This window comes from Oreochromis aureus, linkage group 3 (genome assembly GCF_013358895.1).
Source record: "Oreochromis aureus strain Israel breed Guangdong linkage group 3, ZZ_aureus, whole genome shotgun sequence".
NCBI lineage: Eukaryota > Metazoa > Chordata > Actinopteri > Cichliformes > Cichlidae > Oreochromis > Oreochromis aureus.
In genome coordinates, this window is record NC_052944.1 from 11,077,478 (window position 1) to 11,092,691 (window position 15,214).

Sequence of the window (15,214 nt, forward strand, 5' to 3'; positions counted from 1 at the left end):
TGTTACGGGGGAAAAACGAAAAAAAGAAGAAGAAAGAAACAAAACCCATCGGCCCATAAAAACGAAAAATCACCATCGGCCCACCGGGCAAATGCCCGGTATGCCCGATGGCCAGTCCAGCTATGTGGTGTACACAATTTGGATGTCAACATCTAATGAATGTGTGAAGTTTTTTTCTCACTGGATTGGAAAAAATATAACCTGCTGCTTGACACTGGAGTAAACACATTCATCTTGGTTGTTCCTTTGTCTCGTTGATCTGTTGATTAGATTAATGCTTAAAGCAGCGTAGTGGAGGTTGTCTGCATCATGGTGTAACTGACTGGGACTTGACACACTGTTCTTAAGATGGACAGTTGGTACAGTTTTTTTTCCACCTTTAAATTCAGGAAAGACCAAAGTTATTGTTATTATAAAAATCTCATAAATATTTTGTCTAACCAGGTTCTAACTCTAAATGGCGTTACTAATACCTAATACAGGTCCTAGTTTGGATTTGAGCGACCTCTACTTTTAAGATTAGGCTACAAACTTTCCTTTTTGGTCAAGTTTAGAGTTATGAACGGATCAGGTGACACCAAACCATCTCTTACTTATGCTTCTATTTTCACTCCCATGTGGTGATTCACCATTACAGCATGTCATAGTTTGTATGTTTACATTGTCTCTCTGTGGTCTTCCATTTCCTCTTCTCTAGCTCCTCTTTTCCAAAGCCTTCCTCTGCTTGGTTCTGCTGGAAATCTCTTCCTTTTAAAAGTGAGCATTGCTGCTGATTAGGGATTATCTTATTGTTGTGATACTCTCGATTAAAGCAGGATCTTTACATTTTAAATATCCAATTTCCATCCAGTATCCAACACTCATTTGTACTGCTTTAATTCTTTAAAATATTGATTCAAAAAGGTGCAAACAACCTTGCTCAGACATATTGGTCCATACTGATATGATAGCATCTGATGCAGACTTGGTATCTGCACATCCCCAATGTGAATCTCGCATCCCAAAGATGCTCTGTGGGACTGGAATCTGGTGACTGTGGAGGCCATGTGAGTGCAGTGTTATGGTTCCATGATTCAAGTACTTTACAAATACAATGTATTCGTCCTTCACATGATTGATGCCAAACCTGTCACAGTTTGTAGAATTAATGATGCAAGTGTAGGACTGAAGGCAGACAGAAAGCTAATCTTTTATTAGTTTGCCAACAGAATTACAAAATAGAAAAAAACAGAAATTCAAAACTCATAATTGAGATCCTCGGAAACCAGAGAGAGCAGAGGGTGGAGATATACAGCCACGGAGACAAAGAACAAAGGGAAGACAGGACTATAAATATTAACTGGGAATGTTAAACACATGAGAAATAACACACAGGTGAAAGTCATTATCAACAGGAGCACTTGGGAGACTAAACTCACCGTCATATTATACATTCTTACACAAAATCTGAGTCTCTTCATTTGAATACAGTAAATACCGCCTTGAAAACCTAATCATATCACGAGCATACAACAATAAAATAGGGAATCAAAACAAGTATCCAATACTGAACCGACCAAAATTAAAAATCATCATGTCTACTATGTTTACTTTATACCGGAGTACACACATTCATCCTGGGTGTTGCTCGTCTGTCTTCTTGCTCCTTTCGTCCTAATTTTTCTCAAAGCAGCATAATGAAGGTTGTCCTCTTGGGTGTTCTGGATACCAAAAGAATCAAGATAACAATTCAACAAGAAATGTCATTTCCTAAAAACACATGAACTTCCACACTTTAAAACTCACCTCTAAATTTACAGAATCATTTGTGTTTGAGTCTGCTGAGAAAAAAAAAGCAAATGATTTAAACTTAAATGCCACTATTTTTAAACACAGCAGTAAAATATGAAAACAGATTCTAACCTCTGGATTGGCAGTTGTTCCTCTTTTTCATCTTATACACTAAAAAAGTTGATAACACGCTGATGATGGTGGTGAGTGTTAAAGCTGCGCTTAAGAAATACATCAGGGCAGCAGAATCTCGCCGAACTGTAAATCCTAGAAATGACAGAGCTTTTTAGTTTTTCTTCCTGAGTTCATCAAATATGATCTGCTCCTATTTATAATACCATGTGAGTCACTTCTGCTGGAAAAGTGACTTACCCCCAAAGTCCAGCTTGGTCCCGTTTCCAAACAGTATGTGTCCACATAGGGCGACAGCACAGTAGTAGATCCCAGCGTGAGACACATTCAGGCTCTCCATTGTCAAGTTATAGACACAGGTGTGTGTTCTTTTGTCTTTCCTCTCACACTGATCATTCCTGACTCCATGGGTGTAAATGAGAGCTGGTTGAGAGTCTTCAGAGTCTTTGAACCAGTAAACACTGTGTTCTCCATCACAGCTCAGCACAGTGTGCACCATACAGTGCAGACTTACAGAGCCTCCTGGCTGGATGGTCTCAGATGCTGACTGATGAACTAAAGCTCGTATGTTTAAATCAGAATCATTGACACTGACAATAATGGTCTCTAAGAACATTAATGTGTAGAAATAGGAACATATACAGTAGTAAGTTGCTGAGTCTGAAACACTTAAGTCTGAGATAATCAAGTGTTTTTTTCCTTTTCCATTATCTAGTCTGAAGCGTGCACTATTGTTGAATGGATCATGAAATTGTACAAAATTATTTTCCAACTCAAAGAAGGAAGAAACAAGTTTTGGTTTCTCTCCTAAAGTTTGCTTATACCAATAAAATGGTGCAACAACATTCTGTTCATAGTAACAATGTAAAGTCACTCTGTCTCCAGATTTAGCTGATATAAAACGTGCTTCTTCATGAACAGAGGAGGATAAATGCATGTTGTTCCTCTGAGCTGTGGTGAAATGAAAGACAAAGCAAATACACATTGTGGAACATGGCAGCCGAGAAAAAAGACCTTAAAAGAATTAGATTGTGGTTAAACACAAACTTACCAATTACACCCAAGAACAAACATATCAGATAGAAGACAATGTGTGCAGATGCCATTGTTCCAACAGTCGTACTGAATAAAAGAATGGCGACTCTTCACTTTTAAGTGTGAAGAGTATATATCATTGGCCAATCAGAATCTACACAGTATATGGAAATCTAGATCACATGATCATTGACATCTGTAGTGTTAAACTTAGTAGCTGAGAAAAAAAATAGAAGGACATCATGATTTAGATCAGAGATCAGAGGTGAGATATATTAGATGTTAACTCATTAAACATCCTATACATATATTGATGTATATATATATATCTATATATATATGCATTAGGGCGGTCAGTCGATTAAAATATTTAGTCGTGATTAATCACATAGTTATCAGTAGTTGACTCAAGATTAATTGCAAATTAATCACAGATTTTTTAAAATCTGTTCTAAAGGAACTTGAACAGGATAGTCTTCATGTTTCTAATACCCTTAACAGTATGGGAGTGAACAAATATACTTGCTTTATGCAAATATGTGTATTTGTATTGCAAAACAATGAAAAGTCCAAAATATTCTTCAGAAAAACCCGAATGCTCAAAAATATGCTGAAAGGAAACTTAAGCATATACTCCCACAAAATGTTACTGTTTAATTTACCATTAGACAGTTAAGGCTCACAAAACATATTCCCATCCAAGTGGGATCAAAACAGGGAGATACAATACACATTAAAAATAAAAATACAATAAATAAAATGCATATGTAACTGTGGGGAGTGTAATACATGAGCCTATAGAGTGCAGTTAGGTTATACCTTAATACTTCCAGTGTCTTTGACTAAAACAGTTTGGCTATACTTCTTGTTGCTCTCCAGTTGTATTTAGCAGAGGCTGAGCAATAAGCTTCTTCCTTTTTCTGTTTTCCTAAAAAACATAAACATGGAAACACCACAAAGGAGAAAGAAAAAAAGAACTAAAAAATACACTGCATGGGTTGTCCCTATTACTTTTGTTTCTTTGCACTGAACCAGTTGCTCAAACAGACAAGCATTTTGACATTTTCAGATGACAGGGCAGCCCGCTTCTTCTGAACAACATGCCCAGAAAGTGAAAATAACCTCTCCCATGGTATTGATGTGGCAGGTGTTGCCAAGTACTTGCGTGCAAGGTAGGCCATCTCAGTGTGTGCCCCTTCATGCTTAGACCACCATTTCTGGGGACAGTCCTCTATGTCAATAGTTGGCTCTGCCCTGTATCGCTCCACACATTTCTCAATACAGTCCTCCTCTTCATCAGATGAAGACTCTGAGGCAAGCATGAGAGCCGATCATTTCTTAGCTGGCTCATATGTTGCTGGTTGTTCAGGCTGTGCAGGCCTCTCCCTCTCCCTCAGCAAAGCACTGATCAAGCGCCACACCTCAGCCCTGTCAGGCCTTCTCAGACACTTAAGATCCTTAAACCTAGGATCCAGTGCTGTTGCAAGCCTGAGCCACATGATGTTAGTTTGTTCCTTGCTATTTCTGCTTTGAAGGTCTTCTTGAACTTTACCATGTAAGCTGGGTCATCCTCAGAGACCTCGATCACTCGCGACTGGTCACACAAAGCTGGCAGAACCACTACCTGAGGTTAGCTTGCTGTGCTGCCAAGCTGCCTGTGAGCCTCGGCCCACATCCGCGCCTGCTGAACCGCCACCGCTTGCCATGGGGCAGGCCTCTGGACCAGCTTTGCCATCGCGTCTAGACAAGCGGCCGGCCCCTGGAACCAGCACGTTCCTGCTGCTGGTCCATGGGCTGGGGATGCCGACGGTCGGGGCTGATTCCTTCTCTCACTCGCATGGGAGGAGGCGGGGAGTACTAACTCTAAATGGCATTACTAATACCTAATACAGGTCCTAGTTTGGATTTAGTGTCATGGCCCGCTGTCCTTACCGGGTGCCCTGCCAAGGTGTTGTGTCCTCATGTTCCCCATTTCCTCATCTGTGTGTGTGTGTGTGTGTGTATGTTGTGTGTTCTGGTCTCCCTGCAAGTCCGGGCCCAGAGAGTGGTGTCCCCAACATGGGACTCACCGCACCAGAACGCAATCACACACCTGCAGCTCATTAGCCGCAGAGCAGTCTTATCAGAGAGGCTGAGCACCTGTCAACGCTGTATTGTTGTCTGAGAAGCTGATCTTGAAAACGGGTGGATCGAACGGTTTTGGGAACAGAGGAAACTGGGACATGGGCCATTATCACCAGAAGAAAATATTCTGCACTTTGCCACTTACCTCACAGTAGATATACCCACTATCTTCATTCAAGGAGTCCTGCATGTGTGTTCTCCATCCGCATATCTGACATCTGGATAACCTCTACTTTTAAGATTAGGCTACAAACTTTCCTTTTTGGTCAAGTTTAGAGTTATGCACGGATCAAGTGACACCAAACCATCTCTTACTTATTCTTCTGTTTTCATTCCCATGTGGTTATAAACAACTACGGCATGTCATAGTTTGTATATTGACATTGTAACTGTGCTCTTCCATTTTCTCCTCTATAGCTCCTCTTTTCCAAAGCCTTCCTCAGCTTGGTTCTGCTGGAGATCTCTTCCTTTTAAAAGTGAGCATTGCTGCTCATTGGGGATTATCTTATTGTTGGGATACTCTCGATTAAAGCAGGATCTTTACATTTTAAAGCATCTTCAGTTGACAGGTGGAATGAATTGGCACTATTTAGATAAAACTGAATTGACATTGAATTTAATTCTGTGTAGTATCCAACACTCATTTGTACTACTTTAATTCTTCAAAACATTGAATCAACAAGGTGCTGAAAACCTTGCTCAGACATATTGGTCCATACTGATATGATAGCATCTGCTGTAGATTTGGAATCTGCACATCACCAATGTGAATCTCCCATTCCACCACATCCCAAAGATCCTCTGTGGAACTGGAATCTGGTAACTGTGGAGGCCATTTGAGTACAGTTTTATGTTGCCATGTTTCAAGTACAAATAAAGTGTATTTGTACTTCAAGTGATTGATGCAAAACGTGTCACAGTTTGAAGAATTAATGATGCAAGTGTAGGACTGAAGGCAGACAGAAAGCTAATCTTTTATTAGGTTGCAAACAGAATTACAAAATAGAAAAAAACAGAAATCCAAAAATCATTTTAGAGATCCTCGGAAACCAGAAAGAGCAGAGGGTGGAGATATACAGCCACAGAGAGAAAGAACAAAGGGAAGACAGGACTATAAATACGAACTGGGAGTGTTAAACTGGCCAGAAATAACACGCAGGTGAAAGTCATTATAAACGGGAACACTTGGGAGACTACTACTCACAATAATACTATACACTATTACAAAAAACTAAGCCTCATCATTTGAATACAGTAAATAACGCCACAAAAACCTAATCATATCACAAGCATACAACAATAAAATATGGAAGTATCCAATATTAAACCCACCAAAATTATGAATCAAAACTTCAAATGATAAAAAACAGTCAACCTAACAACAACTTCAAAGAGACAACTAAAAATTACAGAACTTCAAAAATACATCAAACCCAAAATCCAAAACAAATTAACTATTGGAATTACATTTACAGGAATTTCAAAAATATGCAAGTGATCAAATGCTGCTACCAGTTAAATTATTTTTCTTTCAGGCCAAAGAGAAGATGCCAAAATCATCACTATAGCAGAAAAGTAATACTAAGAATCATAATTTCTACTATGTTTACTTTATACCGGAGTACACACATTCATCCTGGGTGTTGCTCGTCTGTCTTCTTGCTCCTTTCGTCCTAATTTTTCTCAAAGCAGCATAATGAAGGTTGTCCTCTTGGGTGCTCTGGATACCAAATGAATCAAGATAACAATTCAACAAGAAATGTCATTTTCTAAAAACACATGAACTTCCACACTTTAAAACTCACCTCTAAATTTACAGAATCATTTGCGTTTGAGTCTGCTGAGAAAAAAAAAGAGGAAATGATTTAAACTTAAATGCCATTTTTTAAAAACCAAAACAGTAAAATATGAACAGAAATTCTAACCTCTGGATTCGCAGTTGTTACTTCTTTTCATCTTATACACTAAAAAAGTTGATAACACACTGGTGATGGTGGTGAGTGTTAAAGCTGCGCTTAAGAAATACATCAGGGCAGGAGAATCTCGCTGAACGGTAAATCCTAGAAATGACAGAGCTTTTTAGCTTTTCTTCCTGAGTTCATCAAATATGATCTGCTCCTATTTATAAAACCATGTGAGTCACCTCTGCAGGAAAAGTGACTTACCCCCAAAGTCCAGCTTGGTCCCGTTTCCAAACAGTATGTGTCCACATAGGGCAACAGCACAGTAGTAGATCCCAGCGTGAGACAAATTCAGGCTCTCCATTGTCAAGTTATAGACACAGGTGTGTGTTCTTTTGTTGTCTTTCCTCTCACACTGATCATTCCTGACTCCATGGGTGTAAATGAGTCCTGGTTGAGAGTCTTCAGAGTCTTTGAACCAGTAAACACTGTGTTCTCCATCACAGTTCAGCATAGTGTGCACCATACAGTGCAGACTTACAGAGCCTCCTGGCTGGATGGTCTCAGATGCTGACTGATGAACTAAAGCTCGTATGTTTAAATCTAAATCATTGACACTGACAATAATGGTCTCTAAGAACATTAATGTGTAGTAATAGGAAAATATACAGTAGTAAGTTGCTGAGTCTGAAACACTTAAGTCTGAGATAATCAAGTGTTTTTTTCCTTTTTCATTATCTAGTCTGAAGCGTGCACTATTGTTGAATGGACCATGAAATTCTACATAATTGTTTTTTGATTTATAGAAGGAAGAAATACGTTTTGGTTTCCCTCCTAAAGTTTGTTTATACCAGTAAAAATTTGCAGCAGCATTCTGTTCATAGTAACAATGTAAAGTCACTCTGTCTCCAGATTTAGCTGATATAAAACGTGCTTCTTCATGAACAGAGGAGTATAAATGCATGTTGTTCTTCTGAGCTGTGGTGAAATGAAAGACAAAGCAAATACACATTGTGGAACATGGCAGCTGAGAAAAAAAACCTTAAAAGAATTAGATTGTGGTTAAACACAAACTTACCAATTACACCCAAGAACAAACATATCAGGTAGAAGACAATGTGTGCAGATGCCATTGTTCCAAACAGTCGTACTGAATAAAAGAATGGCGACTCTTTCTTCACTTTTAAGAGTGAAGATTAGATTTCACTGGCCAATCAGCAGTTACACAGTATATGGAAAATTAGATCACGTGCTCCCTGAGTCAAGACATCTGTAGTAGCTGAGAAAAAAAAAATAGGACATCATGGTTCAGATCAGAGATCAGAGGTGAGATATATTAGCTGTTAACTCACTAAATATCCTACATATATCTATCTATATCTATCTATAAAGATAGAATAGGAATAGAATATCTATTTCTATATAGATATAGATAGATATATCTATCTATAGATATCTATATCTATAGATAGATATAGATATATGTTTTTTCAGTTTATTTTTTCTTTTTACTTTGTGTTTGTGAATTTTTTTTTAGGATTTTCTGTCATTTGAAGTTTTTACTGTTTGTGTCAGGTTGAGTTTTGGGTACCTGTTTTGATTCCCTTGTTGTTTTACTATAAGTTTGATAACTGCAATATTATTAGGCCTCTGTCTATATTGATTCTTTTGTAGTAATGAGACCTAGTTTTGGTGTAATTTTGTGCTCGGGCAGTTTGCACTTTCCCATCGTTCTCTTGTCTGTTTGTGCGATACAAATAAAAGTGATGCCCATGTCCACGTTGTAGACTGTGCTCTATTTTCCTCATCTGGCACATTAACTGAATAAAATGCAAATAGAAGTTGCACCGATAAGTGGAAACAATAGACAGACAGGCTAACAGTTGACATACTGAACTACTACTTCCATGACCAAGCAGCTGCATCAAAGCCTTACATAACCTGTCTCAATGCAATGTGTTGGATGCAGTGGCGTAAGGCATGCGATCAAACCATAAAGTCCATAACGTAATGACCCATACTCATCTGCTCTTGTTGCAAACTGAACAAATAAGCTGTTGTTGCAGACATATACTGCAGCATTAGGTTAATTTCCTCATCAAAGACACTTTTGAACTCGTTGGTAAACTCAGCACCACACAAATCCTTGCTGTAGTTGAGAATGGCCTAAGCCCATCTGAGCGTCCTTCCTTTGAGGAGGTGAACAAGGTAAGAAAACTTTGATTCATCTGCCGAGTAAGTGAGACAAATGTGTCTAAACACTAGTGAGCACTGTGTGAGGAAACACACGGTGGCTTTTATCAAACTCGCTGTAGAAGGCCTGAAGAATTAGAAGGGCTTTCTAGAGAGGCTCTGCTAGTTTCTACCTTTCTTTCTTTCTTTTCCTTCATTTTCCAATTGATAGTTGCAGAGAATATCCCCACTGCCATAGAGTAAAAGGAGAGTTACATCTTGAACAGGTTGCCATTTTTCCGCCAGGTTAACACATTTCATTTTACCCTTTCATCTTTATTGGCCAAGATGGTGCCAGTGTGCTCGGCAAGCCGTCTCTTTGAGCTTTGTCTACTGTTTGCTATCCTATTTTCTCAGAGTTATCCTGACATCTTTGAGCTTCTTGCCTATGGTCATACTCTCTTCTGAATCTCCAGCCATTGAGTCATCAAACGCCTGATTTAAAGTGGCAATCGGAGAATTTTTTCTCGATTACCCTTTCACCTAGGAAACGCCAAAGGAGAGAGGGCAAACGGGGTGGTATTCGTGTTCGCCTCAAGGCTTACTTAAACTCACTGGATGTGAGCAGCTATCATGTATTTTTAAATACCCTACCTCCTTCCCATGCTCTCTGGGACCGCTTCTGCTTTAGATTGCCTCTGCCATGGTCCGGAGTCTGTGGACTCCATGTTTATGCTTAAGTTTATTAATATTGTGTGTTTTTTTTATTTTGGGTTGTTTGTGATTATCCCTAGTGTTTTGTGTCCTCTTTGCTCTCCTGTTCCACATTTCAAGTTCCTATGTTCTGTCTCCCCAGTCTGTGTTAAGTTTGCGTGTTTAGAGTTTTGGTCTTTCTTGTTTCCTGTTTTATTTTGAAGGTCCATTTCTCTTGTCAGTGTTTCTAGTTTCGCTTCCCCTTGTCTCATTATGTCCAGTTAATCCCAGCCGTGTCTCCCTCCTGTCTCCCAATCCATGATTGCCCTGTGTGCATTTAAGACCTGTGTTGTCACATGTGCTTTGCAGGTTTGTCTGTATTCGTTCCCTGCCTCATTCTGTTATCTCCCCACGGCTCCATGCATCAGGCCGGTGTTTTGTTAGTTTCTCCCAGTATAGGTTACTTAGCTTCTGTTTCTCAGCTTCTACATTTTTGTTTGTTTCACTTACCAGTTTAATAAAGTTCACCTGCATCTCACGCTGCCTGGATCTTGGGTCCTACTTTCAACCTCCACTTGTCTGCCACTGAAGACGTGACAGCCTCGCCATCGCTGGATACGGCCTGTTGGACATTATGCTCTCCCCGGCTGAGTTTTCACCTGTTGGGAGCTGTGTGTGGCCTTCCAGAGGTGGCATGAACCACAGCAATCTTCGCCTGCTGAGATCTGCTCCAATCAGCAACAATTTGATTATACTCCGGGTGGCCTTGCTAAATATTAGATCGCTGGCTGACAAGACTTTTATTTTAAACTGGAAATTCTTCGTAGTTGTTTAGCAAAATATCAGAAGAATGTGAAAGCTGCTAAATCTGCCTTTCTGTCAGGTCTCATTTTGACCAATTGCCACAAGCCTCACGCACTTTTTAACATTTTTAACTCTGTGATTAAACCTTGCGCTACCACATATGAGGAGGCCTCCTCTCCCCTTTGTAAAAAATTCTTAAGGTATTTTATTGATAAAGTTACAACCTGTTATTAAGAAGACTAATCTTGACTCCAGTGTTCTTTCCAATTATAGGCCAATTTCTAAACTTCCCTTTATGTCAAAAATCCTGGAAGAAGTAGTCTGTAAACAACTTCAGACCTTCTTAGATACCAGTGGTATTACTGAAAAGTTCCAGTCTGGCTTTAAGCCTCAACATACGACAGAGATAATGATCTCCTTTTAAATGCCGATTCAGGTAGCTCTGTGGCGTTAGTATTACTGGATCTGAACTCTGCTTTTGACACAGTAGATCATAACATCCTTTTATCAAGATTAGATCAAGTAGTTGGTCTTAAGGGCACAGCTTTGTCTTGGTTTAAATATTATCTCTCAGAGAGGTCATTCTCTGTTGCTATGGGGCAATATTCCTCCTCTTCTGCCCCCTTTCACTGTGGGGTGCCTCAGTGGTCTTTTTTGGGCCCTATGTTGTTCTCTCCATTGCTATGCCGATGACATTCAAATATATTTTCCTTTGAGCTTGAATGTCATAGATCTATTGCATACATTGTTTAATTGTCTTCATGATGTCAGAGTCTGGTTATCTCAAAATTCTGTCACTTTGAATGAGAGTAAAAACTGAAGTTATTGTCTTTGATAGCCATATCCCTCTGAACCGACTGATACCCTCGGTCCCCTTGCTAGCAAACTCTCCCACACTGTAAGAGACCTAGGGGTATTCTTGGAAAGCTCCTTTGCATTAGAGAAGCAAGTGGTTAAATCAAGTTTCTATCAGCTATGTCAAATTTCTAAAGCCAAGCCTTTTCTTTCCACAGGAAGCACCTTGAGAAGCTTATTCATGCATGCATTACTTCGAGATTAGACTACTGTAACTCCCTTTATTTTGGCCTCCCATACTCTTCTCTTAACTGTTTGCAATTAGTTCAGAATGCTGCTGCACGCCTTTTATCAGGTGCCTGAATGCATGATCATATTACTCCGGTTTTAGCTAACTTACACTGGCTTCCTGTGAAATTTCACATTGATTTTATCAATTTTTCTACTGATAAATTTTTAAACAATATGGCGCCTAGCTATCTAACAGAACTTCTCCATTTCTATAACCCCCAAAAAGCACTAAGATCCTCTAATCAGATGCTTTTCATGCAACCTAGGTCTGGGCTGATGACCAGAGGCGATTGTTCCTTTACTATCGCAGCACCTAGACTATCTAATAATCTCCCTATTGCCATTCGTACTTTTGATACTATTCAGCCTTTAAAATCTTGCTTAAAGACTCATCTTTTTACTTTGGCTTTTACTTATGTTAGTGGATTATCATTTGGCAGACTTCTATGTTTGTCTTGTGTTGCTGTTGTCTTGCTGTTAGTAAATTATTTTGCTCGCTGTTAATTTGTAACGCACTTTGATCAACATTGTTGTTTTTAAATGTGCTATATAAATACATTTTGATTTGAAAGTGGAAAGGTAGGCAGGCAGATGGCAGAAAACTTCAGGCTGAGAATGGCTGCTGGTCATAGGGGATTATCTTATTGTTGGGATACTCTCTACTAAAGCAGGATCTTTACATTTTAAAGCACCTTGAGTTGACTGCTGGATTGAATTGGAACTATTTAGATAAAACTTAATTAAATTTAATTCTGTGCATCAGTACCAACACTGATTTGTACTGCTTTAATTCTTCAAAACATCTATTCAATGAGGTGAGGAAAAATGTTGCTCAAACAAATTGGTCCATACTGATATGATGGCATCTGCTGCAGATTTGGCATCCGCACATCCCCAATATGAATCTCCCATTCCACCACATCCCATAGATACTCTATGGGACTGGAATCTGATGACTGCGGAGTGTAGGAAAAATACAGAAATCCAAAAATCATCATACAGATCCTCGGAAACCAGAAAGAGCAGAGGGTGGAGATATACAGCCACAGAGACAAAGAACAAAGGGAAGACAGGACTATAAATAATAACTGGGAATGTTAAACAGGTAAGAAAGAACGTGCAGGTTAAAGTGATTATCAACAGGAACACTTGGGAGACTACTACTCACAATAAAATTATACATTTTTACACAAAAACTAAGCCTCATCATTTGAATACAGTAAACGCCACAATAACCTAACCATGTCACAAGCATAAAACAATCAAATAGGGAATCAAAACAAATATCCAAAACTGAATCCACCAAAATTAATAATCAAAAGTTCAAATGATTAAAAAAAAAAAAACCTTAACACAACAACAAATGCATACAAACAACTAAAAATAACTGAACTTTAAAAATACATCAAACGCAAAATCCAAAACAAATTAACTACCGGAATTACATTTATGAGAATTTTAAAAATATGCAAGTGATCAAATGCTGCTAGCAGTTAAATCATTTTTTCTTAAGGACCAAAGAGAAGATGCCAAAATCATCACTATAGCAGAAAGGTAATACTAAAAATCTTCATTTCTGCTGTGTTTACTTTATACCGGAGTACACACATTCATCCTGGGTGTTGCTCGTCTGTCTTCTTGCTCCTTTCGTCCTAATTTTTCTCAAAGCAGCATAATGAAGGTTGTCCTCTTGGGTGCTCTGGATACCAAAAGAATCAAGATTACAATTCAACAAGAAATGTCATTTCCTAAAAACACATGAACTTCCACACTTTAAAACTCACCTCTAAATTTACAGAATCATTTGCGTTTGAGTCTGCTGAGAAAAAAAAAGAGGAAATGATTTAAACTTAAATGCCACAATTTTTAAACACAAGAGTAAAATATGAAAACAGATTCTAACCTCTGGATTGGCAGTTGTTCCTCTTTTTCATCTTATATACTAAAAAAGTTGATAACACGCTGATGATGGTGGTGAATGTTAAAGCTGCGCTTAAGAAATACATCAGGGCAGGAGAATCTCGCCAAACTGTAAATCCAACAAATGACAGAGCTTTTTAGCTTTTCTTCCTGAGTTCATCAAATATGATCTGCTCCTATTTATAATACCATGTGAGTCACCTCTGCTGGAAAAGTGACTTACCCCCAAAGTCCAGCTTGGTCCCGTTTCCAAAAAGTATGTGTCCACATGAGGCGACAGCACAGTAGTAGATCCCAGCATGAGACCAATTCAGGCTCTCCATTGTCAAGTTATAGACACAGGTGTGTGTTCTTTTGTTGGCTTTCCTCTCACACTGATCATTCCTGACTCCATGGGTGTAAATGAGTCCTGGTTGAGAGTCTTCAGAGTCTTTGAACCAGTAAACACTGTGTTCTCCATCACAGCTCAGCATAGTGTGCACCATACAGTGCAGACTTACAGAGCCTCCTGGCTGGATGGTCTCAGATGCTGACTGATGAACTAAAGCTCGTATGTTTAAATCTAAATCATTGACACTGACAATAATGGTCTCTAAGAATGTTGATGTGTACCAGTAGGAACATATACAGTAGTAAGTTGCTGAGTCTGAAACACTCAAATCTGAGATAATCAAGTAGTTCTTTCCTTTTTCATTATCTAGTCTGAAGCGTGCACTATTGTTGAATGGATCATGAAATTGCACAAAATTGGATTCTGTCTTATAGAAGGAAGAAATAAGTTTTGGTTTCTCACCTAAAGTTTGCTTATACCAGTAAAAACGTGAAACAACATTCTGTTCATAGTAACAATGTAAAGTCACACTGTCTCCAGATTTAGCTGATATAAAACGTGCTTCTTCATGAACAGAGGAGGATAAATGCATGTTGTTCCTCTGAGCTGTGGTGAAATGAAAGACAAAGCAAATACACATTGTGGAACATGGCAGCTGAGAAAAAAGACCTTAAAAGAATTAGATTGTGGTTAAACACAAACTTACCAATTACACCCAAGAACAAACATGTCAGATAGAAGACAACGTGTGCAGATGCCATTGTTCCAAACAGTCGTACTGAATAAAAGAATGGCGACTCTTTCTTCACTTTTAGGAGTGAAGATTAGATTTCACTGGCCAATCAGAAGCTACACAGTATATGGAAAACTAGATCACATGATCATTGACATCTGTACATCATGATTTAGATCAGAGGTGAGATATATTAGATGTCAACTCACTAAATATCCTGTAGACAATATGTTTGTGTGGGGCAGTGTGAGACCCATAGTTTACCACTTTGAAATATTTAATATATTTAAAAAACATGAAAAAAAATACACAACCACACAAAGTATATCAGTAGCTTTTCTAATGGTTTTCATACATTTTGGGAATTCTTGAATTTTTTGTTTAGGATTTTCTGTCTTTTGAAGTTGTGACTCTTGTTTGTGTCAGGTTGAGTTTTGGATATCTGTTTTTATTCCCTTGTTATTTTACTGTAATTTTCTATCCATCCATTTTCTTCTACGTAATCGGGACTGG

General features: G+C 38.7%; 3 protein-coding genes across 4 annotated transcripts; all 3 read right to left on the reverse strand.

Moving 5' to 3' along the window:
* Nucleotides 1–1,494: 1,494 nt before the first annotated feature.
* Nucleotides 1,495–3,008, reverse strand: LOC120439187 (immunoglobulin kappa light chain-like). The gene is made up of 5 exons (XM_039609946.1): nucleotides 2,954–3,008; nucleotides 2,143–2,853; nucleotides 1,903–2,028; nucleotides 1,786–1,817; nucleotides 1,495–1,700 (listed from the first exon to the last, which is right to left on the reverse strand). Exons 1-5 carry the CDS (start codon nucleotides 3,006–3,008, stop codon nucleotides 1,587–1,589), a joined length of 1,038 nt encoding a protein of 345 aa, XP_039465880.1. The 3' UTR covers nucleotides 1,495–1,586.
* A 3,556-nt stretch (nucleotides 3,009–6,564) lies between these two features.
* On the reverse strand, nucleotides 6,565–8,142 carry LOC116316443. 2 transcript variants are annotated; one of them, XM_039610344.1, is made up of 5 exons: nucleotides 8,041–8,142; nucleotides 7,227–7,940; nucleotides 6,987–7,121; nucleotides 6,867–6,898; nucleotides 6,565–6,781 (listed from the first exon to the last, which is right to left on the reverse strand). In XM_039610344.1, the coding sequence occupies exons 1-5, from the start codon at nucleotides 8,093–8,095 to the stop codon at nucleotides 6,668–6,670; spliced, it is 1,050 nt and encodes a 349-aa protein (XP_039466278.1). In that variant the 5' UTR covers nucleotides 8,096–8,142; the 3' UTR covers nucleotides 6,565–6,667. The 2 variants fall into 2 exon arrangements, with proteins under 2 accessions (XP_039466278.1, XP_039466277.1); XM_039610343.1 differs by having other exon boundaries at nucleotides 6,867–6,901.
* A 4,366-nt stretch (nucleotides 8,143–12,508) lies between these two features.
* Nucleotides 12,509–14,729, reverse strand: LOC116316444. Its single transcript, XM_031735000.2, has 6 exons — nucleotides 14,675–14,729; nucleotides 13,861–14,574; nucleotides 13,621–13,746; nucleotides 13,502–13,533; nucleotides 13,326–13,416; nucleotides 12,509–12,673 (listed from the first exon to the last, which is right to left on the reverse strand). Exons 1-6 carry the CDS (start codon nucleotides 14,727–14,729, stop codon nucleotides 12,525–12,527), a joined length of 1,167 nt encoding a protein of 388 aa, XP_031590860.2. The 3' UTR covers nucleotides 12,509–12,524.
* Nucleotides 14,730–15,214: the final 485 nt, after the last annotated feature.